The following is an 18,515-nucleotide window of genomic DNA, read 5'->3' as shown; positions in this document are numbered from 1 at the left end:
TATTGATAAATGTATACATTTTTAATGATAAGAAAATCATGCATTTTCACGTCTTTCATAACGTTTGAAGTGAAGTTCCTTTACTGGCCCTTTAAGAAGACGGTGACATCCATTGCGTGGAGCAGGCACGATCAGGCCTGCCTCTTGATTGGCTGTCTTGATCGAGAGCTTCTTGAACCTTTTCAAACCCGAGTACGCACTACAGTCAGTGGAAACAGTGGAGGACCGTGCTAATTCCCAGCGAGCTCGGGTATTCACTCTGCTGCGCGTGCAGGCGCTCACCACTTCGGGGAAAAGGCTTATTTTTGAAAGAGCTCGAGCACTGTGTCGGTTGTAAAAGCCATTCGTTTCTGTTGTCTCGGAAATGCAACATGCGGCAATAGTAAATAGAGTGCTATTAATTCGTTTTTTATAAAAACGTTTCCAAACGCATATTTATGTTCGATTTGAAGCAGAATTGTTAATCATTTTTGATGATTTCTTTCATACGTGCATAACAGGATTTACACATGCAATGTTGGAATGCGGAGGATTCCTCTGACAGTTCTCAGCGCGAGGGATACGTGATGGAGCTTTGATCGGTAAACATCCACTTGTTTTTTTGTCGGGATGTTACCAATATTTACACGTTATAGACACGATTTATGAACAAATGCAAAGATAAAGAATAATAGCAAATACCAAGCGCGAGTTATTTTTTTGAACGACAGGTGAGGGTGTACTGCCTGCTGCCACTTGTGAATGGTTGACGTAGACAACATCGCATTTTCATTTGATTCATTCAACTTTTTGATCCGAGGTGCCACCTTTATTTCCGTATCATGTATTCACATTTCAATACAATTCCACAATTGAGACTCGGTTAGTTTAGCCTAAACATCCAGCTTACTGCCCTGCTTATATCTGACCGAGGAGAAACCACAGACCGCGCTGGGAGACATGGCTAAAAACCTGTCGGAGGGACCCAAGGAGCCAGACCTGAATCAGCTACCGGATGAAGAGCTGCTGCGATGCGGCAAGGAGGAGCTGGTCAAGCGCCTACGGAGGCTGGACAACGAGAAGATGAACCTAATGATCGACCACGGCAACATGATGAAAGACGTTAACCGGAGGCTGCAGGTGCACCTGCACGAGATCCGCAACCTGAAGGAGATCAACCAGAAGCTCCAGGACGACAACAACGAGCTGCGCGAGCTCTGCTGCTTCCTGGATGACGACCGGCAGAAGGGCAAGAAGCTGTCCCGGGAGTGGCAGCGGTTTGGCCGGTACTCCTCAAGTGCCATGTGGAAGGAGGTGGGTACCTACCAGCTAAAGCTCAAAGAGCTCGAGACCAACCAGGAGAGGGTGGTGCGGGAGAACATGGACCTGAAGGAGATCATCCTCATGCTGGATGAGGAGAGGAACGGAGTCGGTTCCCGGAGCTCCATAGACTCCCAGTCCAGCCTCACCAACCTGAATGGCGGGACTGGGACAGTTCGGGATGTCGGGGATGGCAGTAGCACCTCCAGCACTGGGAGCGCAGGTAGTCCCGACCACCACCACAACCACAACAGCCACAACCACATACACAAGCTGCCCGCGGAAAGGGAGGGCAAGCTGGGAGGCACCTTCCAGAGGAGGTCCATGGATGACCTGTCAGCACCACACCATCACAGGAGCATCCCTAATGGACTCTGTGGTAAGTCGAAGGTCCTACACCTGTTATACCTGTTATACTCACCTGTCATACACCTGTTATACTCACCTGTCATTCACCTGTTATACTCACCTGTCATTCACCTGTTATACTCACCTGTCATTCACCTGTTATACTCACCTGTCATTCACCTGTTATAATCACCTGTCATTCACCTGTTATACTCACCTGTCATTCACCTGTTATACTCACCTGTCATTCACCTGTTATACTCACCTGTCATACTCACCTGTCATTCACCTGTTATACTCACCTGTCATACACCTGTTATACTCACCTGTCATACACCTGTTATACTCACCTGTCATACACATGTTATACTCACCTGTCATTCACCTGTTATACTCACCTGTCATTCACCTGTTATACTCACCTGTCATACTCACCTGTCATTCACCTGTTATACTCACCTGTCATACACCTGTTATACTCACCTGTCATACACCTGTTATACTCACCTGTCATTCACCTGTTATACTCACCTGTCATTCACCTGTCATTCACCTGTTATACTCACCTGTCATTCACCTGTTATAATCACCTGTCATTCACCTGTTATACTCACCTGTCATTCACCTGTTATACTCACCTGTCATTCACCTGTTATACTCACCTGTCATACTCACCTGTCATTCACCTGTTATACTCACCTGTCATACACCTGTTATACTCACCTGTCATACACCTGTTATACTCACCTGTCATACACATGTTATACTCACCTGTCATTCACCTGTTATACTCACCTGTCATTCACCTGTTATACTCACCTGTCATACTCACCTGTCATTCACCTGTTATACTCACCTGTCATACACCTGTTATACTCACCTGTCATACACCTGTTATACTCACCTGTCATTCACCTGTTATACTCACCAGTCATTCACCTGTTATACTAACCTGTCATTCACCTGTTATACTCACCTGTCATACACCTGTTATACTCACCTGTCATTCACCTGTTATACTCACCTGTCATACACCTGTTATACTCACCTGTCATTCACCTGTTATACGCACCTGTCACCTGTCATTCACCTGTTATACTCACCTGTCATACACCTGTTATACTCACCTGTCATTCACCTGTCATACACCTGTTATACTCACCTGTCATACACCTGTTATACTCACCTGTCATTCACCTGTTATACTCACCTGTCATACACCTGTTATACTCACCTGTCATACACCTGTTATATTCACCTGTCATACACCTGTTATACTCACCTGTCATTCACCTGTTATACTCACCTGTCATACACCTGTTATACTCACCTGTCATACACCTGTTATACTCACCTGTCATTCACCTGTTATACTCACCTTTCATTCACCTGTTATACTCACCTGTCACCTGTCATACACCTGTTATACTCACCTGTCATACACCTGTTATACTCACCTGTCATTCACCTGTTATACTCACCTGTCATTCACCTGTTATACTCACCTGTCACCTGTCATTCACCTGTTATACTCACCTGTCATACACATGTTATACTCACCTGTCATTCACCTGTTATACTCACCTGTCATTCACCTGTTATACTCACCTGTCATTCACCTGTTATACTCACCTGTCATTCACCTGTTATACTCACCTGTCATACACCTGTTATACTCACCTGTCATACACCTGTTATACTCACCTGTCACCTGTCATTCACCTGTTATACTCACCTGTCATACACCTGTTATACTCACCTGTCACCTGTCATACACCTGTTATACTCACCTGTCACCTGTCATACACCTGTTATACTCACCTGTCACCTGTCATTCACCTGTTATACTCACCTGTCATTCACCTGTTATACTCACCTGTCATTCACCTGTTATACTCACCTGTCATTCACCTGTTATACTCAGCTGTCATACACCTGTTATACTCACCTGTCATACACCTGTTATACTCACCTGTCATTCACCTGTTATACTCACCTGTCATACACCTGTTATACTCACCTGTCATACACCTGTTATACTCACCTGTCATACACCTGTTATACTCACCTGTCACCTGTCATACACCTGTTATACTCACCTGTCACCTGTCATACACCTGTTATACTCACCTGTCACCTGTCATTCACCTGTTATACTCACCTGTCATTCACCTGTTATACTCACCTGTCATTCACCTGTTATACTCACCTGTCATACACCTGTTATACTCACCTGTCATTCACCTGTTATACTCACCTGTCATACACCTGTTATACTCACCTGTCATACACCTGTTATACTCACCTGTCATACACCTGTTATACTCACCTGTCATTCACCTGTTATACTCACCTGTCATTCACCTGTCATACACCTGTTATACTCACCTGTCATTCACCTGTTATACTCACCTTTCATTCACCTGTTATACTCACCTGTCACCTGTCATACACCTGTTATACTCACCTGTCATACACCTGTTATACTCACCTGTCATTCACCTGTTATACTCACCTGTCATTCACCTGTTATACTCACCTGTCACCTGTCATTCACCTGTTATACTCACCTGTCATTCACCTGTTATACTCACCTGTCATTCACCTGTTATACTCACCTGTCATTCACCTGTTATACTCACCTGTCATACACCTGTTATACTCACCTGTCATACACCTGTTATACTCACCTGTCATTCACCTGTTATACTCACCTGTCATACACCTGTTATACTCACCTGTCATACACCTGTTATACTCACCTGTCATACACCTGTTATACTCACCTGTCATTCACCTGTTATACTCACCTGTCATACACCTGTTATACTCACCTGTCATACACCTGTTATACTCACCTGTCATTCACCTGTTATACTCACCTTTCATTCACCTGTTATACTCACCTGTCACCTGTCATACACCTGTTATACTCACCTGTCATACACCTGTTATACTCACCTGTCATTCACCTGTTATACTCACCTGTCATACACCTGTTATACTCACCTGTCATACACCTGTTATACTCACCTGTCATACACCTGTTATACTCACCTGTCATTCACCTGTTATACTCACCTGTCATACACCTGTTATACTCACCTGTCATACACCTGTTATACTCACCTGTCATTCACCTGTTATACTCACCTTTCATTCACCTGTTATACTCACCTGTCACCTGTCATACACCTGTTATACTCACCTGTCATACACCTGTTATACTCACCTGTCATTCACCTGTTATACTCACCTGTCATTCACCTGTTATACTCACCTGTCACCTGTCATACACCTGTTATACTCACCTGTCATACACCTGTTATACTCACCTGTCATACACCTGTTATACTCACCTGTCACCTGTCATACACCTGTTATACTCACCTGTCACCTGTCATTCACCTGTTATACTCACCTGTCATTCACCTGTTATACTCACCTGTCATTCACCTGTTATACTCACCTGTCATACACCTGTTATACTCACCTGTCATACACCTGTTATACTCACCTGTCATTCACCTGTTATACTCACCTGTCATACACCTGTTATACTCACCTGTCATACACCTGTTATACTCACCTGTCATACACCTGTTATACTCACCTGTCATTCACCTGTTATACTCACCTGTCATTCACCTGTCATACACCTGTTATACTCACCTGTCATTCACCTGTTATACTCACCTTTCATTCACCTGTTATACTCACCTGTCACCTGTCATACACCTGTTATACTCACCTGTCATACACCTGTTATACTCACCTGTCATTCACCTGTTATACTCACCTGTCATTCACCTGTTATACTCACCTGTCACCTGTCATTCACCTGTTATACTCACCTGTCATTCACCTGTTATACTCACCTGTCATTCACCTGTTATACTCACCTGTCATTCACCTGTTATACTCACCTGTCATACACCTGTTATACTCACCTGTCATACACCTGTTATACTCACCTGTCATTCACCTGTTATACTCACCTGTCATACACCTGTTATACTCACCTGTCATACACCTGTTATACTCACCTGTCATACACCTGTTATACTCACCTGTCATTCACCTGTTATACTCACCTGTCATACACCTGTTATACTCACCTGTCATACACCTGTTATACTCACCTGTCATTCACCTGTTATACTCACCTTTCATTCACCTGTTATACTCATACACCTGTCACCTGTCATACACCTGTTATACTCACCTGTCATACACCTGTTATACTCACCTGTCATTCACCTGTTATACTCACCTGTCATACACCTGTTATACTCACCTGTCATACACCTGTTATACTCACCTGTCATACACCTGTTATACTCACCTGTCATTCACCTGTTATACTCACCTGTCACCTGTTATACTCTGTCATACACCTGTTATACTCACCTGTCATTCACCTGTTATACTCACCTTTCATTCACCTGTTATACTCACCTGTCACCTGTCATCACCTGTTATACTCACCTGTCACCTGTTATACTCACCTGCCTGTCATTCACCTGTTATACTCACCTGTCATACACCTGTTATACTCACCTGTCATTCACCTGTTATACTCACCTGTCATTCACCTGTTATACTCACCTGTCACCTGTCATTCACCTGTTATACTCACCTGTCACCTGTCATTCACCTGTTATACTCACCTGTCATACACCTGTTTATCACCTGTCATTCACCTGTTATACTCACCTGTCATTCACCTGTTTATACTCACCTGTCACCTGTCATTCACCTGTTATACTCACCTGTCATTCACCTGTTATACTCACCTGTCATTCACCTGTTATACTCACCTGTCACCTGTCATTCACCTGTTATACTCACCTCACCTGTTATACTCACCTGTCACCTTCACCTGTTATACTCACCTGTCATTCACCTGTTATACTCACCTGTCATTCACCTGTTATACTCACCTGTCATTCACCTGTTATACTCACCTGTCATTCACCTGTTATACTCACCTGTCATTCACCTGTTATACTCACCTGTCATACACACCTGTTATACTCACCTGTTATCACCTGTTCACCTGTTATACTCACCTGTCATTCACCTGTTATACTCACCTGTCATACACCTGTTATACTCACCTGTCACCTGTCATACACCTGTTATACTCACCTGTCACCTGTCATTCACCTGTTATACTCACCTGTCATTCACCTGTTATACTCACCTGTCATTCACCTGTTATACTCAATTCGTCATTCACCTGTATACTCACCTGTCATACACCTGTTATACTCACCTGTCATTCACCTGTTATATGCTCACCTGTCACCTGTCATTTATACTCACCTGTCATACACCTGTTATACTCACCCTGTCATACACCTGTTATACTCACCTGTCATACACCTGTTATACTCACCTGTCATTCACCTGTTATACTCACCTGTCATTCACCTGTCATTCACCTGTTATACTCACCTGTCATTCATACTCACCTGTCATTATACTCACCTGTCATACACCTGTTATACTCACTCTGTCATACACCTGTTATACTCACCTGTCATTCACCTGTTATACTCACCTGTCATTCACCTGTTATACTCACCTGTCACCTGTCATTCACCTGTTATACTCACCTGTCATTCACCTGTTATACTCACCTGTCATTCACCTGTTATACTCACCTGTCATTCACCTGTTATACTCACCTGTCATACACCTGTTATACTCACCTGTCATGTTATACTCACCTGTCATTCACCTGTTATACTCACCTGTCATACACCTGTTATACTCACCTGTCATCACCTGTTATACTCACCTGTCATACACCTGTTATACTCACCTGTCATTCACCTGTTATACTCACCTGTCATACACCTGTTATACTCACCTGTCATACACCTGTTATACTCACCTGTCATTCACCTGTTATACTCACCTGTCATTCACCTGTTATACTCACCTGTCACCTGTCATACACCTGTTATACTCACCTGTCATACACCTGTTATACTCACCTGTCATTCACCTGTTATACTCACCTGTCATTCACCTGTTATACTCACCTGTCATACACCTGTTATACTCACCTGTCATACACCTGTTATACTCACCTGTCATTCACCTGTTATACTCACCTGTCATACACCTGTTATACTCACCTGTCATACACCTGTTATACTCACCTGTCATTCACCTGTTATACTCACCTTCATTCACCTGTTATACTCACCTGTCACCTGTCATACACCTGTTATACTCACCTGTCATACACCTGTTATACTCACCTGTCATTCACCTGTTATACTCACCTGTCATTCACCTGTTATATCACCTGTCACCTGTCATACACCTGTTATACTCACCTGTCATACACCTGTTATACTCACCTGTCATTCACCTGTTATACTCACCTGTCACCTGTCATACACCTGTTATACTCACCTGTCATTCACCTGTTATACTCACCTGTCATTCACCTGTTATACTCACCTGTCATTCACCTGTTATACTCACCTGTCATTCACCTGTTATACTCACCTGTCATCACCTGTTATACTCATTCATTCACCTGTTATACTGTCATACACCTGTTATACTCACCTGTCATACACCTGTTATACTCACCTGTCATACACCTGTTATACTCACCTGTCATTCACCTGTTATACTCACCTGTCATACACCTGTTATACTCACCTGTCATTCACCTGTTATACTCACCTTTCATTCACCTGTTATACTCACCTGTCACCTGTCATACACCTGTTATACTCACCTGTCATACACCTGTTATACTCATGTCATTCACCTGTTATACTCACCTGTCATTCACCTGTTATACTCACCTGTCACCTGTCATTCACCTGTTATACTCACCTGTCATTCACCTGTTATACTCACCTGTCATTCACCTGTTATACTCACCTGTCATTCACTGTCATTCATACACCTGTTATACTCACCTGTCATACACCTGTTATTCACCTGTCATTCACCTGTTATACTCACCTGTCATACACCTGTTATACTCACCTGTCATACACCTGTTATACTCACCTGTCATACACCTGTTATACTCACCTGTCATTCACCTGTTATACTCACCTGTCATACACCTGTTATACTCACCTGTCATACACCTGTTATACTCACCTGTCATTCACCTGTTATACTCACCTTTCATTCACCTGTTATACTCACCTGTCACCTGTCATACACCTGTTATACTCACCTGTCATACACCTGTTATACTCACCTGTCATTCACCTGTTATACTCACCTGTCATACACCTGTTATACTCACCTGTCATACACCTGTTATACTCACCTGTCATTCACCTGTTATACTCACCTGTCATTCACCTGTTATACTCACCTGTCATACACCTGTTATACTCACCTGTCATACACCTGTTATACTCACCTGTCATTCACCTGTTATACTCACCTTTCATTCACCTGTTATACTCACCTGTCACCTGTCATACACCTGTTATACTCACCTGTCATACACCTGTTATACTCACCTGTCATTCACCTGTTATACTCACCTGTCATTCACCTGTTATACTCACCTGTCACCTGTCATTCACCTGTTATACTCACCTGTCATTCACCTGTTATACTCAGCTGTCACCTGTCATTCACCTGTTATACTCACCTGTCACCTGTCATTCACCTGTTATACTCACCTGTCATACACCTGTTATACTCACCTGTCATTCACCTGTTATACTCACCTGTCATTCACCTGTTATACTCACCTGTCACCTGTCATTCACCTGTTATACTCACCTGTCATTCACCTGTTATACTCAGCTGTCACCTGTCATTCACCTGTTATACTCACCTGTCACCTGTCATACACCTGTTATACTCACCTGTCATACACCTGTTATACTCACCTGTCATACACCTGTTATACTCACCTGTCATTCACCTGTTATACTCACCTGTCATTCACCTGTTATACTCACCTGTCATACACATGTTATACTCACCTGTCATTCACCTGTTATACTCACCTGTCATTCACCTGTTATACTCACCTGTCATTCACCTGTTATACTCACCTGTGTGTTATACTCACCTGTCATTCACCTGTTATACTCACCTGTCATACACCACCTGTCATACACCTGTTATACTCACCTGTCACCTGTCATTCACCTGTTATACTCACCTGTCATACTCACCTGTCCTGTTATACTGTCACCTGTCATTCACCTGTTATACTCACCTGTCACCTGTCATTCACCTGTTATACTCACCTGTCATTCACCTGTTATACTCACCTGTCATTCACCTGTTATACTCACCTGTCATTCACCTGTTATACTCACCTGTCATACACCTGTTATACTCACCTGTCATTCACCTGTTATACTCACCTGTCATCACCTGTTATACTCACCTGTCATTCACCTGTTATACTCACCTTCATTCACCTGTTATACTCACCTGTCACCTGTCATACACCTGTTATACTCACCTGTCATACACCTGTTATACTCACCTGTCATTCACCTGTTATACTCACCTGTCATACACCTGTTATACTCACCTGTCATACACCTGTTATACTCACCTGTCATACACCTGTTATACTCACCTGTCATTCACCTGTTATACTCACCTGTCATACACCTGTTATACTCACCTGTCATACACCTGTTATACTCACCTGTCATTCACCTGTTATACTCACCTTCATTCACCTGTTATACTCACCTGTCACCTGTCATACACCTGTTATACTCACCTGTCATACACCTGTTATACTCACCTGTCATTCACCTGTTATACTCACCTGTCATTCACCTGTTATACTCACCTGTCACCTGTCATACACCTGTTATACTCACCTGTCATACACCTGTTATACTCACCTGTCATACACCTGTTATATACTCACCTGTCATACACCTGTCACCTGTCATTCACCTGTTATACTCACCTGTCATTCACCTGTTATATCACCTGTCATTCACCTGTTATACTCACCTGTCATCACCTGTTATACTCACCTGTCATACACCTGTTATACTCACCTGTCATTCACCTGTTATACTCACCTGTCATACACCTGTTATACTCACCTGTCATACACCTGTTATACTCACCTGTCATTCACCTGTTATACTCACCTGTCATTCACCTGTTATACTCACCTGTCATACACCTGTTATACTCACCTGTCATTCACCTGTTATACTCACCTGTCATTCACCTGTTATACTCACCTGTCATTCACACCTGTTATACTCACCTGTCACCTGTTATACTCACCTGTCATTCACCTGTTATCACCTGTCATTCACCTGTTATACTCACCTGTCATTCACCTGTTATACTCACCTGTCATTCACCTGTTATTACCTGTCATTCACCTGTTATACTCATCATTCACCTGTTATACTCACCTGTCATACACCTGTTATACTCACCTGTCATTCACCTGTTATACTCACCTGTCATACACCTGTTATACTCACCTGTCATACACCTGTTATACTCACCTGTCATACACCTGTTATACTCACCTGTCATTCACCTGTTATTCACCTGTCATACACCTGTTATACTCACCTGTCATTCACCTGTTATACTCACCTGTCATTCACCTGTTATACTCACCTGTCACACCTGTCATACACCTGTTATACTCACCTGTCATACACCTGTTATACTCACCTGTCATACACCTGTTATACTCACCTGTCATTCACCTGTTATACTCACCTGTCATACACCTGTTATACTCACCTGTCATACACCTGTTATACTCACCTGTCATTCACCTGTTATACTCACCTGTCATGTCACCTGTTATACTCACCTGTCATACACCTGTTATACTCACCTGTCATTCACCTGTTATACTCACCTTTCATTCACCTGTTATACTCACCTGTCACCTGTCATACACCTGTTATACTCACCTGTCATACACCTGTTATACTCACCTGTCATTCACCTGTTATACTCACCTGTCATTCACCTGTTATACTCACCTGTCACCTGTCATTCACCTGTTATACTCACCTGTCATTCACCTGTTATACTCAGCTGTCACCTGTCATTCACCTGTTATACTCACCTGTCACCTGTCATTCACCTGTTATACTCACCTGTCATACACCTGTTATACTCACCTGTCATTCACCTGTTATACTCACCTGTCATTCACCTGTTATACTCACCTGTCATTCACCTGTTATACTCACCTGTCATTCACCTGTTATACTCAGCTGTCACCTGTCATTCACCTGTTATACTCACCTGTCACCTGTCATACACCTGTTATACTCACCTGTCTGTTATACTCACCTGTCATACACCTGTTATACTCACCTGTCATTCACTGTTATACTCACCTGTCATTCACCTGTTATACTCACCTGTCATACACCTGTTATACTCACCTGTCATTCACCTGTTATACTCACCTGTCATTCACCTGTTATATACCTGTCATTCACCTGTTATACTCACCTGTCATTCACCTGTTATACTCACCTGTCATTCACCTGTTATACTCACCTGTCATTCACCTGTTATACTCACCTGTCATACACCTGTTATACTCACCTGTCACCTGTCATTCACCTGTTATACTCACCTGTCATACACCTGTTATACTCACCTGTCACCTGTCATACACCTGTTATACTCACCTGTCACCTGTCATACACCTGTTATACTCACCTGTCACCTGTCATTCACCTGTTATACTCACCTGTCATTCACCTGTTATACTCACCTGTCATTCACCTGTTATACTCACCTGTCATTCACCTGTTATACTCACCTGTCATACACCTGTTATACTCACCTGTCATTCACCTGTTATACTCACCTGTCACCTGTCATTCACCTGTTATACTCACCTGTCATTCACCTGTTATACTCACCTGTCATACACCTGTTATACTCACCTGTCATTCACCTGTTATACTCACCTGTCACCTGTCATTCACCTGTTATACTCACCTGTCACCTGTCACCTGTCATTCACCTGTTATACTCACCTGTCACCTGTCATTCACCTGTTATACTCACCTGTCACCTGTCATACACCTGTTATACTCACCTGTCATTCACCTGTTATACTCACCTGTCACCTGTCATTCACCTGTTATACTCACCTGTCACCTGTCATTCACCTGTTATACTCACCTGTCACCTGTCATTCACCTGTTATACTCACCTGTCACCTGTCATTCACCTGTTATACTCACCTGTCATCACACCTGTTATACTCACCTGTCATTCACCTGTTATATCACTCACCTGTCATTCACCTGTTATACCTGTCACCTGTCATTCACCTGTTATTCACCTGTCACCTGTCATTCACCTGTTATACTCACCTGTCATTCACCTGTTATACTCACCTGTCATTCACCTGTTATACTCACCTGTCACCTGTCATTCACCTGTTATACTCACCTGTCATTCACCTGTTATACTCACCTGTCATTCACCTGTTATACTCACCTGTCATTCACCTGTTATACTCACCTGTCATTCACCTGTTATACTCACTTGTCACCTGTCATTCACCTGTTATACTCACCTGTCATTCACCTGTTATACTCACCTGTCATTCCTGTTATACTTGTCATTCACCTGTTATACTCACCTGTCACCTGTCATTCACCTGTTATACTCACCTGTCATACACCTGTTATACTCACCTGTCATTCACCTGTTATACTCACCTGTCATTCACCTGTTATACTCACCTGTCACCTGTCATTCACCTGTTATACTCACCTGTCATACACCTGTTATACTCACCTGTCATTCACCTGTTATACTCACCTGTCACCTGTCATTCACCTGTTATACTCACCTGTCACCTGTCATTCACCTGTTATACTCACCTGTCATTCACCTGTTATACTCACCTGTCATCACCTGTTATTCACCTGTTATACTCACTGTTATACTCACCTGTCATTCACCTGTTATACTCACCTGTCACCTGTCATTCACCTGTTATACTCACCTGTCACCTGTCACCTGTTATACTCACCTGTCACCTGTTATACTCACCTGTCATACACCTGTTATACTCACCTGTCATACACCTGTTATACTCACCTGTCACCTGTCATTCACCTGTTATACTCACCTGTCATTCACCTGTTATACTCACTGTCTGTCACCTGTCATACACCTGTTATACTCACCTGTCTGTCATTCACCTGTTATATCACCTGTCACCTGTCATACACCTGTTATACTCACCTGTCACCTGTCACCTGTCATCACCTGTTATACTCACCTGTCATACACCTGTTATACTCACCTGTCATTCACCTGTTATACTCACCTGTCACCTGTCATTCACCTGTTATACTCACCTGTCACCTGTCATTCACCTGTTATACTCACCTGTCATTCACCTGTTATACTCACCTGTCATTCACCTGTTATACTCACCTGTCATTCACCTGTTATACTCACCTGTCATACACCTGTTATACTCACCTGTCATTCACCTGTCATACCTGTTATACTCACCTGTCATTCACCTGTTATACTCACCTGTCATTCACCTGTTATACTCACCTGTCATTCACCTGTTATACTCACCTGTCATACACCTGTTATACTCACCTGTCATTCACCTGTTATACTCACCTGTCATTCACCTGTTATTCACCTGTCATACTCACCTGTTATCACCTGTCATTCACCTGTTATACTCACCTGTCATTCACCTGTTATACTCACCTGTCACCTGTCATACACCTGTTATACTCACCTGTCACCTGTTATGTCATGTTATACTCACCTGTCATTCACCTGTTATACTCACCTGTCATACACCTGTTATACTCACCTGTCATACACCTGTCATTCACCTGTTATCACCTGTTATACTCACCTGTCATACACCTGTTATACTCACCTGTCACCTGTCATTCACCTGTTATACTCACCTGTCATTTCACCTGTCATTCACCTGTTATACTCACCTGTCATTCACCTGTTATACTCACCTGTCATTCACCTGTTATACTCACCTGTCATTCACCTGTTATACTCACCTGTCACCTGTCATGTTATCACCTGTCACCTGTTATACTCACCTGTCATTCACCTGTTATACTCACCTGTCATTCACCTGTTATACTCACCTGTCATACACCTGTTATACTCACCTGTCATACACCTGTTATCACACCTGTTATACTCACCTGTCATTCACCTGTTATACTCACCTGTCATTCACCTGTTATACTCACCTGTCATTCACCTGTTATACTCACCTCACCTGTCATTCACCTGTTATCACTGTTATACTCACTGTCACCCTGTCATTCACCTGTTATACTCACCTGTCATACACCTGTTATACTCACCTGTCATTCACCTGTTATACTCACCTGTCATTCACCTGTTATACTCACCTGTCACCTGTCATTCATATACTCACCTGTCACCTGTTATATTCACCTGTCATACACCTGTTATACTCACCTGTCATTCACCTGTTATACTCACCTGTCATTCACCTGTTATACTCACCTGTCATACACCTGTTATACTCACCTGTCATACACCTGTTATACTCACCTGTCATTCACCTGTTATACTCACCTTTCACCTGTCATACACCTGTTATTACTGTCACCTGTCATTCACCTGTTATACTGTCATTCACCTGTTATACTCACCTGTCATTCACCTGTTATCACCTGTCTCACCTGTCATCATACACACCTGTTATACTCACCTGTCATACACCTGTTATACTCACCTGTCATTCACCTGTTATACTCACCTGTCATTCACCTGTTATACTCACCTGTTATACTCACCTGTCATACACCTGTTATACTCACCTGTCATACACCTGTTATACTCACCTGTCATACACCTGTTATACTCACCTGTCATTCACCTGTTGTTATACTCACCTGTCATCACCTGTTATACTACCTGTCATACACCTGTTATACTCACCTGTCATTCACCTGTTATACTCACCTGTCATTCACCTGTTATACTCACCTGTCATTCACCTGTTATACTCACCTGTCATTCACCTGTTATACTCACCTGTCATCACCTGTTATACTCACCTGTCATTCACCTGTTATACTCACCTGTCATTCACCTGTTATACTCACCTGTCACCTGTCATTCACCTGTTATACTCACCTGTCATTCACCTGTTATACTCACCTGTCACCTGTCATTCACCTGTTATGTCATTCACCTGTTATACTCACCTGTCATTCACCTGTTATACTCACCTGTCATTCACCTGTTATACTCACCTGTCATTCACCTGTTATACTCACCTGTCATTCACCTGTTATACTCACCTGTCATTCACCTGTTATACTCACCTGTCATTCACCTGTTATACTCACCTGTCATTCACCTGTTATACTCATTCACTGTTATACTCTGTCATACACCTGTTATACTCACCTGTCATACACCTGTTATACTCACCTGTCATGTCATTCACCTGTTATACTCACCTGTCATACACCTGTTATACTCACCTGTCACCTGTCATTCACCTGTTATACTCACCTGTCATACACCTGTTATACTCACCTGTCACCTGTCATACACCTGTTATACTCACCTGTCACCTGTCATACACCTGTTATACTCACCTGTCACCTGTCATTCACCTGTTATACTCACCTGTCATTCACCTGTTATACTCACCTGTCACCTGTCATTCACCTGTTATACTCACCTGTCATACACCTGTTATACTCACCTGTCATTCACCTGTTATACTCACCTGTCACCTGTCATTCACCTGTTATACTCACCTGTCATTCACCTGTTATACTCACCTGTCATACACCTGTTATACTCACCTGTCATTCACCTGTTATACTCACCTGTCACCTGTCATTCACCTGTTATACTCACCTGTCATACACCTGTTATACTCACCTGTCATTCACCTGTTATACTCACCTGTCACCTGTCATTCACCTGTTATACTCACCTGTCACCTGTCATACACCTGTTATACTCACCTGTCATTCACCTGTTATACTCACCTGTCACCTGTCATTCACCTGTTATACTCACCTGTCACCTGTCATTCACCTGTTATACTCACCTGTCACCTGTCATTCACCTGTTATACTCACCTGTCACCTGTCATTCACCTGTTATACTCACCTGTCACCTGTCATTCACCTGTTATACTCACCTGTCATACACCTGTTATACTCACCTGTCATTCACCTGTTATACTCACCTGTCACCTGTCATTCACCTGTTATACTCACCTGTCACCTGTCATTCACCTGTTATACTCACCTGTCACCTGTCATTCACCTGTTATACTCACCTGTCACCTGTCATTCACCTGTTATACTCACCTGTCATTCACCTGTTATACTCACCTGTCACCTGTCATTCACCTGTTATACTCACCTGTCATTCACCTGTTCATACACCTGTTATATACCTGTCACCTGTCATTCACCTGTTATACTCACCTGTCACCTGTCATTGTCACCTCACCTGTTATACTCACCTGTCACCTGTCATTCACCTGTTATACTCACCTGTCATTCACCTGTTATACTCACCTGTCATTCACCTGTTATACTCACCTGTCACCTGTCATTCACCTGTTATACTCACCTGTCATACACCTGTTATACTCACCTGTCATTCACCTGTTATACTCACCTGTCATTCACCTGTTATACTCACCTGTCACCTGTCATTCACCTGTTATACTCACCTGTCATACACCTGTTATACTCACCTGTCATTCACCTGTTATACTCACCTGTCACCTGTCATTCACCTGTTATATACTCATTCACCTGTTATACTCACCTGTCATTCACCTGTTATACTCACCTGTCATTCACCTGTTATACTCATTCATTCACCTGTTATACTCACCTGTCATACACCTGTTATACTCACCTGTCATTCACCTGTTATATACCTGTCACCTGTCATTCACCTGTTATACTCACCTGTCACCTGTTATACTCATTCACCTGTTATACTCACCTGTCACCTGTCATTCACCTGTTATACTCACCTGTCACCTGTCATTCACCTGTTATACTCACCTGTCACCTGTCATTCACCTGTTATACTCACCTGTCATCACACCTGTTATACTCACCTGTCATTCACCTGTATATACACCTGTTATACTCACCTGTCATTCACCTGTTATACTCACCTGTCATTCACCTGTCATTCACCTGTCATCACCTGTTATACTCACCTGTCATCACCTGTCACCTGTCATTCACCTGTTATACTCACCTGTCACCTGTCATTCACCTGTTATACTCACCTGTCACCTGTTATATGTCATTCACCTGTTATACTCACCTGTCATTCACCTGTTATACTCACCTGTCATTCACCTGTTATACTCACCTGTCATTCACCTGTTATTATCACCTGTCATTCACCTGTCATCACACCTGTTATACTCACCTGTCATTCACCTGTTATACTCACCTTCATTCACCTGTTATACTCACCTGTCACCTGTCATACACCTGTTATACTCACCTGTCATTCACCTGTTATACTCACCTGTCATTCACCTGTTATTATACACCTGTTATACTCACCTGTCATCATTCACCTGTTATACTCACCTGTCACCGTTATACTCATTCACCTGTTATACTCACGTCATACACCTGTTATACCTGTCATTCACCTGTTATACTCACCTGTCATTCTGTTATATCACCTGTCATACACCTGTTATACCTGTTATACTCACCTGTCATTCACCTGTTATACTCACCTGTCATTCACCTGTTATACTCATGTCATACACCTGTTATACTCACCTGTCATTCACCTGTTATACTCACCTGTCATACACCTGT

The 18,515-nt window shown here is 42.9% G+C and overlaps 1 protein-coding gene across 1 annotated transcript in view; it reads left to right on the top strand.

Moving 5' to 3' along the window:
- Positions 1-217: 217 nt before the first annotated feature.
- LOC115123760 (coiled-coil domain-containing protein 85C-A-like) overlaps positions 218-18,515 on the top strand; it is a 162,367-nt gene continuing 144,069 nt past the window's right edge. Inside the window, exon 1 of the mRNA XM_065026200.1 lies at positions 218-1,678. Within this exon, the coding sequence (XP_064882272.1) occupies positions 940-1,678 (739 nt within the window). The 5' untranslated portion in view covers positions 218-939. The remainder of the gene's footprint in view (positions 1,679-18,515) is intronic.

This window comes from Oncorhynchus nerka, linkage group LG13 (assembly GCF_034236695.1).
Source record: "Oncorhynchus nerka isolate Pitt River linkage group LG13, Oner_Uvic_2.0, whole genome shotgun sequence".
NCBI lineage: Eukaryota > Metazoa > Chordata > Actinopteri > Salmoniformes > Salmonidae > Oncorhynchus > Oncorhynchus nerka.
Note: the sequence above shows the minus strand (reverse complement) of the source record. Positions and strands in the feature narration are given on the sequence as shown.